Source organism: Littorina saxatilis, linkage group LG14 (genome assembly GCF_037325665.1).
Source record: "Littorina saxatilis isolate snail1 linkage group LG14, US_GU_Lsax_2.0, whole genome shotgun sequence".
Classification (NCBI taxonomy): Eukaryota; Metazoa; Mollusca; class Gastropoda; order Littorinimorpha; family Littorinidae; genus Littorina; species Littorina saxatilis.
The window spans coordinates 38,230,908-38,244,268 of record NC_090258.1 but is presented as its reverse complement, the minus strand read 5'-3'; the positions used below and the strand labels follow the sequence as shown (position 1 = coordinate 38,244,268).

The 13,361-nt window shown below is 44.9% G+C and overlaps 1 protein-coding gene and 1 long non-coding RNA gene across 2 annotated transcripts in view; both read right to left on the bottom strand.

The window, feature by feature from the left end:
* Nucleotides 1-12,666, bottom strand: part of LOC138947725 (fibrillin-3-like) — a 70,516-nt gene extending 57,850 nt beyond the window's left edge. Inside the window, exons 1-3 of the mRNA XM_070319265.1 lie at nucleotides 12,446-12,666; nucleotides 10,882-11,124; nucleotides 8,233-8,361 (exon numbers count right to left, since the gene is read on the bottom strand). Of these exons, the coding sequence (XP_070175366.1) occupies nucleotides 8,233-8,361; nucleotides 10,882-11,124; nucleotides 12,446-12,551 (478 nt within the window). The 5' untranslated portion in view covers nucleotides 12,552-12,666. The remainder of the gene's footprint in view (nucleotides 1-8,232; nucleotides 8,362-10,881; nucleotides 11,125-12,445) is intronic.
* Nucleotides 5,863-7,331, bottom strand: LOC138947734 (uncharacterized). Its single transcript, XR_011449775.1, has 2 exons — nucleotides 6,687-7,331; nucleotides 5,863-6,394 (listed from the first exon to the last, which is right to left on the bottom strand). It is a non-coding gene; the product is annotated as an uncharacterized lncRNA (long non-coding RNA).
* Nucleotides 12,667-13,361: the final 695 nt, after the last annotated feature.

Genomic DNA, 13,361 nt, shown 5'->3' with positions numbered 1-13,361 from the left:
TTACCACAGACGTCCCAGCATTTTCAAGATACTTGTCCGCTCAGAGTACTGTTTAAGCAACGATTTGTCTTTTGTCGCAGATAAGGATATAAACAGTCAAAATATTTACACAACAATCCCACAGATGACTAAACATACCTCTAGTGTTGCTGTCACGTTTCAATATATCACTTAAGGTGATTATGAACCGGTTAATTACTACTAATTAACTAACCACACCACGATCCACTCTCGCAGTCATACAATTAAGTAGAGTCAACAAAAGTATAAGTTTCAGACGCCTGTTTATGTATAAACTCGCCACCTCCCTCGAGCCTTCACTCAAAATATGTTCCTTTTACGTTCTCAACACGTAAAAAACCCCGTGATCACTGACAAAATGCCAGTAGTATATAGAAAATTATAGTAACACGCTGATCCCGTGTAAATACAGTCAAATGAGAATGTTCTGTTCAAAAAGCTCTAGTTCATGCAGGGGTCAACACCCCACGTTGTCACTACTCCAATGAAATCACAGATAAGGAAAAGACAACGGTGGTCAACGGGGTGCGTAAGACACGGTGCACTTAGCTTTCTTTCTGTATGCTGGTTAGCCGGTATGCTGGTTAGCCGGGTTGCTGGTTAGCCGGGTTGCTGGTTAGCCGGTTCGCTGGTTAGCCGGTCTGCTGGTTAGCCGGTCTGCTGGTTAGCCGGTTAGCGTAGCTTCCTCAGGTCCCAGCTCCAACGTCTGCAGCTAGCAGTGCCCCGTCAAAAGGCAGCCGTGCAGCGGTTACAGGCAACCGACAGAAACGAACGAAGGCTGCAAACAGAAAGCATCGGTGCACTAAACATGTCAGCTACCCCTCACCCACCACCTTAAAACATGTCATCTTTAAATATCTCATCGAGCACGTGGGCCTGCACAAAACGGACTTTTTACAACAACAAAACAGTCATTTTCCGTCCTTCTCTCCCTATCTGCAAAAACCATATACAGATTAGTATTTTAGCGTCACAGAGAGTAAATTATGCGCTAACCTGGAAAGAACAACAGAGAGTATTTCATTCCACAAACACAGACTCATCAACAGCGTTAAATAATGATTTATTACCTCAAAAGCCTATGATTGTACTCTCATGGAAGCAAAAATCCGCTTCCTCCCTGGAACAGCCTCTGTTCGTCAACAGTGACCAAAAACGTCCAGAACCCCTTGTCGAATCCTTATGCGAAAGCCATCGCCGACGAAGGAAAGTTGACGACTTGTCCTCAGCAAAATACGTGGCAGTGAGGAGGAAATAACTGGTGGAAGTTCCCTTAGAGTGCCGAATATAATATTCGGTGAAAAACCATCATACTCTAGAAACTGTGTATTAGATCCTTCCCCTTCTGCCGCTGGGTGTCAAGTGCGCCGTCCTTGTGCCTCTCTCAGACAACCTAGCCAATAACACGTGACTGACCTTGTCACAAAAACCAGTCCAGCTATACACAATTCTGCCTCCCCAAGCAGAAAAAAGACACGAGAAACTCAATCCCTGAAAATCCCGTGCGCGCTGTCAGCGAAAAACCGTCAGCCCTATGACAGCAGAAACCTCCACTGTAAAACTCGTGCGCAGCAAACCCTCCGTGTTCATTGAGCACTGTCAGCAAACTCTGCTGTAGCCCAATATCACGCACAGGCGCTTTCTATCATACATTGACCCAGAACAGGCACTCTACTGAGTGACACTTTCTTGGTCTCTGTCACCCGATCGTGACACACCTCCCCTCTTCAAGACGAAACCTCGGTTTCGCTCACAGTCATGTTCTCCTCTACAGCCCGAGAGAGAAAGTCAGCTCCAACATTGTTGGCGCCCGGAATGACGCGTACCGTGAATTGGTACGGTTGGAGGATCAACGCCCAGCGCATAAGTCTGGCGTTTGCCAACCTTGCAACCTGAAGATATTGCAGAGGTTGATGGTCTGTTTCCAGACAGAAAGGTCGTCCTCAAGAACGAGCAACCCCTCGTTTCACCCCTGATGACTGCAACCTTCTCTGTCTTCTTGTCTTTGTTCTTCTGGTCTTTGTTCTTCTCCCCGTAGGCTGTCCTCTCTATGTAGGCGCGCAGCAGGTTGGCGTGGTACAGGCGTGCTTTCCCGTGCATCATGATCCTGTAGTCGTTCTGGCCCACACTCGCTGTCACCTCAAAAGGTCCTTGCCACTTCAGTTGTAGCTTGTTGTGTTTGACAGGTAGAAGTAGCAACACCCGTTCTCCAATCTTGAAGCTGCGCGGCCGTGCCTTGCGGTCGAATCCTCGCGCGTAACGCTGTGCTGCTCTTCCCAGGTTCTCTTGAGCCAGTTTGCAGGTCTCTTCAATCCTGTTCCTGAGTTCTACGATGTAGGTCGCTGTCGTCTGCACCTCCTCGTCAGCTTCTTCGTCCGTCCAAGCCTGACGCAGGATAGCCATGGGACCGCGTACCTGTCTGCCGTACAACAACTCAAATGGGGAAAAACCCAAGCTCTCCTGAGGAACCTCGCGGTATGCAAAAAGCAATGCTGGGATGTACCTGTCCCACGTGCGTGGTTTCTCCTGAGCTAGTTTCCTCAGCATGGTCTTCAAGGTGCCATTGAACCTTTCCACCAGTCCGTTGCACTGAGCATGGTAAGGAGTGGTGAAGTGCTGCTCCAGTGATAGCAGTCGTGCTGCCTCCGCCATCACTCCTCCCGTGAACTGCGTGCCTCTGTCGGTGAGTACCTCTGATGGAATTCCCAGCCGGGACCACATAGTAACCAGAGCCTCAGCTACTCGCGTGGCTTCAATCGATTTCAGAGGGATCGCCTCTGGGTATCGAGTAGCGTAGTCCACCATGGTCAAAATGTATCTGTTTCCGTCCTCAGACGCAGGCAAGATGGGCCCGATGATGTCCACTGCCACCCGACGAAAGGGTTCGTCGATGAGCGGCATCTTCTCCAAGGGGACCTTCCTCACCCTTCCTTTGGCAACCACCTTCTGGCACTTATCGCAGGACGCACAGAAACGTCGGACATCCGTGCAGATGCCTGGCCAGTAAAAGTGGCGCCAGACACGATCCGTGGTCTTCTTGGTACCAAGATGACCTCCCAGAATCGAGTCGTGTGCCGTTGCCATGACACCCTCGCGAAACTCGCGAGGCACGACAACCTGTCTAAATGTACCTTCTTGGTTGCTGAACTCACGGTAGAGCAACTTCTTGTCCCTGAGGAACTTTGACCTCCCATGCTTCCCGCTCAGCTTCACCTTCCCCGACTTCGCGTGCTCCCGAGGAGTCGCTAATGTCGGATCAGATGCCTGAGCCTTCGCGAGAAGCGCGGGGGTCACGTTCCCCAGGGCAGCTCGTGCAGCAGGTAGGGGTTTGAGAGGTTTGTCCTCTCGCTCCGCCTGTGCCCGCGTGAGCACTGAAATGACGTCGGGAGACCGATAAACGGGAACCTCCCTTGTGACGCCGTCCACAAACTGAACCCGGTTCCCAATGAGCAGGTCGCATGGAGGATCGTCCATGACGACGGCCACAATGGTCCCCGTGAACAACGGTGTTACGACCTTGATCACTGCCGTGTTCAAGTCGTAAGCGTGAGATGCCTCGGCCATTCTCACCCCGATGCTGTCTCCTGTGTAGGCCATAGCTGGAACTAGACTCGCCCGAACCACTATCATGTCTGCTCCTGTGTCCCGCAGACCTTCGCCCTTCACTCCGTTAACGTAAACGTTGCAGTGGGGCTGGAAATGTTTCCTGGAGCACGGAACGCAGAGTTGTGGAATTGTGCATGAGCTCGTGACGTCCCTTAACTCCTCGCTGCCAACAAAGTGTACGCCCTTCTGGTCAGCCTGTCTCTTGTGGCAGTCCTTCTTCACGTGGCCCCGCTTGTTGCAGTAGTAACACTGGATGTCAGTTCTGGAACCTGATCCTTTGTGTCCCTGATCGTCCTTGGGTCCTGAAGAACCTGAATTTCCCGATTTTCCCGGCCGTGAGCCTGAAGATTTGCCAGAGATCGCCTGGGCGTCCTCGTGTACCCTGATCCAGTCGGCTGCTTCCTGAGTAGTCTTAGGCTGGTGCTCCTGCACGAAGGTCACCACCTCAGGTCGCAGGCTGGACATCAGTTGTTCCATGACAATGAGGTCGGCAAGGTCGTTGACGGTCCAGTCCTTTTCGGCCATCTCCACCCAGCGCCGCAGGTAGAGATTAAGGCGTGCCACAAACTGATGGCTCAGCTCGCCGCTCAGTCTCTTGCTGTTACGCAGACGTCGTCTGTAGGCTTCCGCAGTCAGGTTGAAGCGCTGGAGTAACGCCTTCTTTAGTGCCTGATAGTCTCTCGCCTCGTCGTCATCCAAAGCGTTGTAGAGCTGCAATGCGCGTCCTTTTAAGCAGGTGCTAAGGCGGCTAGCCCACGTGGCCTCTTCCCACTTCTGGTCAGATGCAATGCGCTCAAACCGGCGTAAAAAGTCGTCGAGCTCGTCCTTGTCATCGTCGAACGTCGGCAGTCTCGTACGGTCGGCAACAAACGTCGGCGCGCTAGCCTGAGTAAGCGTACCCTTCTCGGCCTGTAGTCTAGCTAGCTCTAGCTGGTGATCGCGTTCGGCCTGTTTGTCCTGTCTGTCAAGTTCGGCCTGTCGTTCGGCCTGTCGTTCCTGTCTCTCAAGCTCGTCTTTCTTTTCCTGTCTGTCTCGTTCTCTTTCTTGTCTGTCAAGTTCGTCTTTCTCTTTCCGTTCTTGTCTGTCAAGCTCGTCTTTCCTTTCCTGTCTGTCTCGTTCTGCCTGTCGTTCCCTTTCTTGTCTGTCAAGTTCATCTTTCTCTTTCTTGTCCTGTCGGTCACGTTCGGCCTGTCGTTCAGCCTGTCGTTCCCTTTCTTGTCTGTCAAGTTCGTCCTTCTTGTCCTGTCGGTCACGTTCTTCTTTTCTTGTCAGTCGCTCAAATTCTTCCTTCCGTTCTACTTCTAAGCGTTTTAGAACGCTTCGGGCTCTAACGCGTGCGTCTCGCTCGGTCGGTTGCTCGCTCCCAGGAGTCTCGAAAGTTATTCTCCTCGTAGGAGATCCCCCTGTAGCCATGGTTAGTTTTAGCAAAGCTTTATCACAAAAATAAGTCTAACGCGGCTATAGCTAGAACACGCGGTGATGAAATGGATACAAAAATCCAGTAACCAGAAAATGCAGAAGAAAAATCCAAACGGTGTAGAACAAAACGCGTAGCCTACTTTATGGCTGCTTTTTGCGGTGAAACAAAGTGTTTCCCACAGCCGTGGCCTACTTTATCGGCTGCTTTTTGCGGTGAAACAGAGTGTCTCCCACAGCCTTGGTTAGGACAGAAGTCCTCGGACCCTTCCCCCCCAAAATTCCAACAAAGTCAAAATATGGAGAAAAATCCAAGTAAAACAAGACGGTAGAAATGTAACCTGTTACAGAATGCGAAACAACAATGTAGAGAAAACTGAGTAAAACGAATAACAAATCCGCTAACCCCGCTCAGCTCTCTGCAACGGAAAACTCTGAACGTACAACAACAAAGATTCACAAACAAAGGAAAGGGAAGTAATCACAGTTAGCGCATACAATAACTCACAAATTACAATTTACATTTCCTGCAAGGTGTGAATCGCTTAAGGTGTGGTATATGATCAAAACTATACAAAAAAGGGTAGCACCAAGCAGAAAATAAGTCGAGCACTGACGAGATTATCTGCTCTTAGTTATCCTTAATTGGTGGGTCTTTATCAGTTGGAAATTAACTGAGTAAATCCCGGCTTGGCCCCCATGTGTCACGTTTCAATATATCACTTAAGGTGATTATGAACCGGTTAATTACTACTAATTAACTAACCACACCACGATCCACTCTCGCAGTCATACAATTAAATAGAGTCAACAAAAGTATAAGTTTCAGACGCCTGTTTATGTATAAACTCGCCACCTCCCTCGAGCCTTCACTCAAAATATGTTCCTTTTACGTTCTCAACACGTAAAAAAACCCGTGATCACTGACAAAATGCCAGTAGTATATAGAAAATTATAGTAACACGCTGATCCCGTGTAAATACAGTCAAATGAGAATGTTCTGTTCAAAAAGCTCTAGTTCATGCAGGGGTCAACACCCCACGTTGTCACTACTCCAATGAAATCACAGATAAGGAAAAGACAACGGTGGTCAACGGGGTGCGTAAGACACGGTGCACTTAGCTTTCTTTCTGTATGCTGGTTAGCCGGTATGCTGGTTAGCCGGGTTGCTGGTTAGCCGGGTTGCTGGTTAGCCGGTTCGCTGGTTAGCCGGTCTGCTGGTTAGCCGGTCTGCTGGTTAGCCGGTTAGCGTAGCTTCCTCAGGTCCCAGCTCCAACGTCTGCAGCTAGCAGTGCCCCGTCAAAAGGCAGCCGTGCAGCGGTTACAGGCAACCGACAGAAACGAACGAAGGCTGCAAACAGAAAGCATCGGTGCACTAAACATGTCAGCTACCCCTCACCCACCACCTTAAAACATGTCATCTTTAAATATCTCATCGAGCACGTGGGCCTGCACAAAACGGACTTTTTACAACAACAAAACAGTCATTTTCCGTCCTTCTCTCCCTATCTGCAAAAACCATATACAGATTAGTATTTTAGCGTCACAGAGAGTAAATTATGCGCTAACCTGGAAAGAACAACAGAGAGTATTTCATTCCACAAACACAGACTCATCAACAGCGTTAAATAATGATTTATTACCTCAAAAGCCTATGATTGTACTCTCATGGAAGCAAAAATCCGCTTCCTCCCTGGAACAGCCTCTGTTCGTCAACAGTGACCAAAAACGTCCAGAACCCCTTGTCGAATCCTTATGCGAAAGCCATCGCCGACGAAGGAAAGTTGACGACTTGTCCTCAGCAAAATACGTGGCAGTGAGGAGGAAATAACTGGTGGAAGTTCCCTTAGAGTGCCGAATATAATACTCGGTGAAAAACCATCATACTCTAGAAACTGTGTATTAGATCCTTCCCCTTCTGCCGCTGGGTGTCAAGTGCGCCGTCCTTGTGCCTCTCTCAGACAACCTAGCCAATAACACGTGACTGACCTTGTCACAAAACCAGTCCAGCTATACACAATTCTGCCTCCCCAAGCAGAAAAAAGACACGAGAAACTCAATCCCTGAAAATCCCGTGTGCGCTGTCAGCGAAAAACCGTCAGCCCTATGACAGCAGAAACCTCCACTGTAAAACTCGTGCGCAGCAAACCCTCCGTGTTCATTGAGCACTGTCAGCAAACTCTGCTGTAGCCCAATATCACGCACAGGCGCTTTCTATCATACATTGACCCAGAACAGGCACTCTACTGAGTGACACTTTCTTGGTCTCTGTCACCCGATCGTGACAGTTGCCAGCCAAAAGAAATCTTATGCGGTTTGTCAGTTCGCATCTCTTGCTAAAACTTCATTAACATTTCTTATGAGGACGTTCTAAGTCTAAAGGCTGTATGCAAATACCATGTTTTGCATTTTTCTTACGTAGTCAAACACAATGTCTTGATGTAAACTACACAAGATATAAAGAACGTTCTCTCTCTGTCTCGTCGAGATGAATAGACTTCCATGTGGGCTTTTGAGGTAATTAGTTCGCCTGCGGGACTGATCGAGTAGTTTTGCCTTGTTTACTCGATTGATAACAATTAATCCGTGAAAAAATGCCAGTTTTCGACTGGTATTTTTCACATGGGTAGATGCCAGAGGCATGACTTCAAGTCCTTGAGGCTCCGTGCACCTGGATGTAAGAAGTCCATGGTAATTTTAATATCTACGTTTACTTAGGGGCAAAAGAATAATAACTGATTTTTGACAAAAGGTTCGCCTGTTAATTTATCCACTTAAAATTGACTATACGAAAATGAGCTACAGCACCCATTTTTGTTTGCAGTAAAACCAGCCACTCGGTTTTAAATACAGACGACTGCTTGCAAAACATAGCGTATAGTTGCCAGGTTTTCAGAATGAAAGAGTACATAATTTGCTTGTCTAATGATTGAAGAGGAAGCAAAACTAGGATTAATACCATTAATTCGAAAAAGTCCACACTATGAATGTGAATAATGGTCGACCATTTTAGCTATTTGAAAAAAACAGGAAGGAAGAGTGTGCTAGAAATGTTCTTGATAAGACAAGACAAGAAACAAATAAAAGCAACCCGTGTTCGCTTCTCCCACATTAAAGAAAGACACACGGTAAATTACTATGTTTACTATTAGAATGTTTTCAAAGTCTCATATATTATTCAGATTGTACCTGACTGGAATGAGATTTCAAGGCTGTCGTTGTCTCTATGTAAGAAGAAGTCGTCGTTGTCCACCTGAAATTCTGGGTCGTTTTGGAATCTTCTGCTGAAGTCTTCGCTGTTCGCATATATGACCAAAGCTGAAAGCATTCAAATGTGTGGATATGACATTACCATAACAATTTCTCAGAGCAGTTTTATGCTAAAAGCATATAGATATAAAAGGACAGATCCACCATGAGCATTATAATTTCTGAAGCAAAGATTCACTATTATTATTATTATTATCATTATCATAATTATTATTATTATCTTAAGTTATTGAGACATCACAGTGCGCTAAGAGATTTATAGAGCAAATCATTGAACGAAGCGCTGAATAATTATTTTCAAGATTTGCTCAATAAATCTCTTAGCGCACTGTGATTGTTTTAATGACGATATGGTCAGTAACTACAAGAGATTAGAACGTCTGACAAGGCAAATTTTTCTGCGGGCGAATGGATAACTGTGGACCTGTCGAGTTAGATCTATTTTTTTTTTGTGCCGGCTTTGCCATGACTTGCAAGCTTCTCGCTACAGTTGCAAATTTCGGGGGTATTGACGGTTTAATCACCGACCATCCATTTTACGATTTGATGACCCTCCTCACCGTTTTATCGATTAGCAACTAATAGCATGAGTTACAGTTATGCTAAATGTACCCATGAGCATACAGTTTCACTTTTATATTTAGTTTATTATTGGTAGAAAAACATATACCAGAAGTTTCTATGCTTTTAAAAAATGAACAACCCCCACGGAACTGAGTTACGTCCCCTGATGTCAAAGTGACACGATGTTTCGCTCATTCGCAAAACATAAAGTTGGAATGTTATTTCTTGTAATGTATGTGCATTCATCTAGGAGGTTGGTGCTATGATTATATACATGGTAAGAATGTTTTGAAGCCTTCATGTTTTCTATTTACTTCGTTGTTGTCCTAAAATATGCGAAAACCGTTCATTTCGGTACTGAACTGACGCTGTCGTCTGCTGCATGTATACGTAGGGCAGCCAATCGAATCAGTCGACTTCCAAATACTGCATTGACTAGCTCGAAATCTGTCAGAAAAAACACTTCTGCTTTTTGCCGCGGGGAATTTTAGGATCAAGGATCATTTGGTAATGTGGAGAAGATAAGCTACATGTCACTTGCAGGGTGGATGACAAGAATCTTCTCAAATCGAAAGAAGGCAGCCTCACTGTGGCATAGGCGGAAGAATACGTTCTCCAATAGTGCGCTAACAGTTTAGCCAATCAACTGTTTCACATCAGGCATGTGACACCAGTACTAACAAAAACATTAAGACATTGTAAACTTAACATGCGATTCTGTGAACTTGAAATTTGACTTTGGTCAACCAGATGTCATTAGGTCTGGGGGTCATCTAACCTAGAACGTTTGTAGCTTTAAAAAAGTTCAAGAAAATTATATTTTAGATCCCAAGTCGATTTTGCCTTTACCTTTCAGTTTTACCTAAGTAATCCAGTTTTGGTCGTAATTGAAAGTCATCAAACATTTGAAGTTTGTATTTTTCAAATGTGTAGTTTCAAAACCATTCACAAAATGTTGTTACTTTTTTTTTAACCTGAAATCAATCCCTCTGTGATCTTGACATCTGACAAAGGGGGGAAAGACTTATCCAATTCTGGAGGTCACATAACCCTGAAAGGATGTAAACTTTCTAAGATCCAAGGAAACCACATACAAAATACTGAATATACTACACAAGGATGTTTTTAAGTGTTTTCAGGACATATTTCACAAATGTGAAAATAATGTGTTACTTCAAGTATGAACACTACCCCCCCCCCCCCCCCCCCCCAACCTCCTTACTCAACAGCATTGGGTTATCTCTAAGAGCACAATTAAAGCTTATAAAACTTCTATGAGGCATTTATATGTAAAAACGGAGATGTAGATCGTCCACTATACACCGGCACGGTGGCCTAGTGGTAAGGCGTCCGCCCCGTGATCGGGAGGTCGTGGGTTCGAACCCCGGCCGGGTCATACCTAAGACTTTAAAATTGGCAATCTAGTGGCTGCTCCGCCTGGCGTCTGGCATTATGGGGTTAGTACTAGGACTGGTTGGTCCGGTGTCAGAATAATGTGACTGGGTGAGACATGAAGCCTGTGCTGCGACTTCTGTCTTGTGTGTGGCGCACGTTATATGTCAAAGCAGCACCGCCCTGATATGGCCCTTCGTGGTCGGCTGGGCGTTAAGCAAACAAACAAACAAACAAATCGTCCACTATAAACGTGGTCACTTTATGTTCGTCTTCATCACGTACATTTTTGCATTGATACGCACTTTCAAAAAGAGCTTTTGTAACGTAAAGGCAATCCTAGCAGCCTCGCACACAGGTAATCTTATCAGACAAGCGTATAGTTAGTCGCCGTAGACATTTTGCATACAAGACGTCACGTGTATCTGCCCCCCACGTAGCGAGCACACGGTACAGCAGCCATGGTGTGACAGAGAAGACGAAGTTTGTGATTTGCTTAATTCATAAGTCAAGCAAAACTGTTGTGAAGTAAATGTTGTTTTATGAACGCTTGGCACATAAAATCTTTCATCTTTTCAACAACACTGTTCTATAGAAAAATAAGATATTTACAACTTTTGGTGTTTGGGTCAAGCCCGACGAAGATCCGAATGTCGTCCGCCTCGGCTCCAAAGGCTGTGAAGACGGTGGCGTTGCCCAGTTTCCCGGTCTCTGTCTCAGCAAGGTCTGTTCGAGCCTGAAGGGTGAAACTTGCCTCCAGACTGCTCGCTGTTACCATGGTGTACTCGCCCCAGCCATTGAAAGTGTATCCACGTTCATCCAAAGTCATGATGTAAGGATCACAACACAGTGTAGCTGCAAGAAAGTCAGTTCATTTTTTAATTTTCAAAGAAAAAAGCAATGTTCATAAATTCCGTTGTGCAAACTTTATGAACAAAAGAGAAACATCAAGAACATTGACGACTTGCAGGACGCCAAAACCCAGCATGATTTACAGGCTAAAGGTGAAGGCGTTACCTTTTAAGGGGGGGCGGGGGCATTCGAGTCGTCTTATTGTTATTTTTATTAAACGTCTCCATAACAAAGATCGGCATTCAAACGCATCTGCCTAGTGTTTTTTTTTAGTTTTAAGAATGTTGAAGGGTCACTCTCCCGTCTACTAAAGTTGTGAAAAAATGCATCCCTTGCTAAAATTGTTTTCCGAGTTCTATTGTGATGTTAACCAACATAAAATAAATGTGTTTACGGCGACATTATTTGACTTTTAAAAGCTAGAATATTGTTTTAAGTAGAAGATCAAATGCGCATACGAATCCCCTCCATCTTTAATAATATGAATCAGAAATAAATTAACTGCATCTCGTATTCCATGAATGTTCGAGAAAATTTTAATTTCCTATTCATCAACCCCACCGTGACCTTGATCATGTCTAGAGATCGTCAAACCCAGAAAGATTGTAAAGATCTATAACTTTCAAAACGTTCAAGCAAATCCAAAAACAAAGAGACTGCCAACGTTCCAAAATTCAGAATCAAAAAACAAGAAAGGTAGGTTGTTGGAACGTTTGTTATTGACTGAATGACAAAACAATACATTCACAAATATATCGGCCCAACGGTCTTTTAAGTGCACAGATTTATACTTGTGAATGTATTGTTTTGTCAATAACAAACGTTCCAACAACCTGCCTTTCTTGGTTTTTTGTTACGGGGGGGGGGGGGGGGTAAAAAGTTTAATTTCAGGGTTAAAAGTTTAAGTTTGTTCTTGTTTTTTGATTCGTTCAAGCAAAATAATATTTTTTATGTTTTAATCCGAACTTGCAATTGACCCCACTGTGACCTTAAAATTAGAAAGGGTCAACCAGGCTTGATTCATACATGAAGGTCATCAAACCATGGAAGTGTGAGAAGTTTGAAACTCTCGGTTAAAAACTATCAGAGAAAATGGGATATTGTTATGTTTTAAACATGAACACAACCCTCACATCGTACCCATTTATAATTCGCTATTTCATTAGACGCATAAAATGGTCACATCAGTGGTCTTACAGGGTCAGTACCGTACAAATGCCTAAGCATCTAAAGCAATCACAAACTTTTGTCACGAGTTAAGTTGCTATATTTAATCGGTTTTATGCAAAAACACCTACTTCTTACAAACACGATCTTCACTTACCAAAAACAAGGGGAGCGTTGTCTTGACACTCCCCTATAGGTCTCAGGTTGTAAAACGTTTGACAGTACTTTTCGCTTGATTTTACACAGCAAGCCTCGTAAGCCATTTTGTCTTCCCGCACATAATCAGCGTAAATGTCAGAAAGCACCGGGTTAAAAGCTGTTGCAGTTGCAGCATATGGCTTGTCTTGCACAAGACGGTAACTGTTAGGTGGCTTTTCAAACTTGTAGCAACACTCCTGCAGAAAATGGAAACATTTTGTTATCCACATGCAAATTGGTTAAGTTAAGTTCCGATATTCCCAGAAAGGGTAGCTTTAACATGGCAACTACTGATATTGCTCTGGTTCGGGGAAATGAAGAGAATTGACACCATCCTGCCTGTTTATGAACTCACTCAGTGGCACACTTCTCCCGTGGCAGTCGCCCAGTTGTTTACTTTTCAAGCCATACACAAAGGTGCAAACGGTTATCGTTTGCACAGGCATGTGCTGATTGGCGATGTTTATAAGAGTAAATAAAAAAACTTAATGAGCTTCACATACAAATAACAAAACAACGACTGACGCTCTTGTGCCTTATAACATAGTCAGAGTACAGCACATTTTTCTGAGGTAGTGAAGAGTGTGAAAATCCTCACCTACCTGTGCTCCGTTAATCTCAACCTAAAACTCTTCCTCTTGTGCAAATACAGTCTAAAGAGACCACCGAAGGGACTGAGCAAAAGTGGTCTCATTAGACAGGTGGTCTTTATGGACAGGTGATTTATATAGTCGTAAAAAACGACGGGGATCATTTGGGATGGTCTTAATGGGCATGTGGCCTTTATGGACAGGTGGTCACCATGGCAGGTTCGACTGTCTGCTTTAACAAATAATCAATTCTGCTTTGCTTACCTTCCCATGAGGATAATAGTT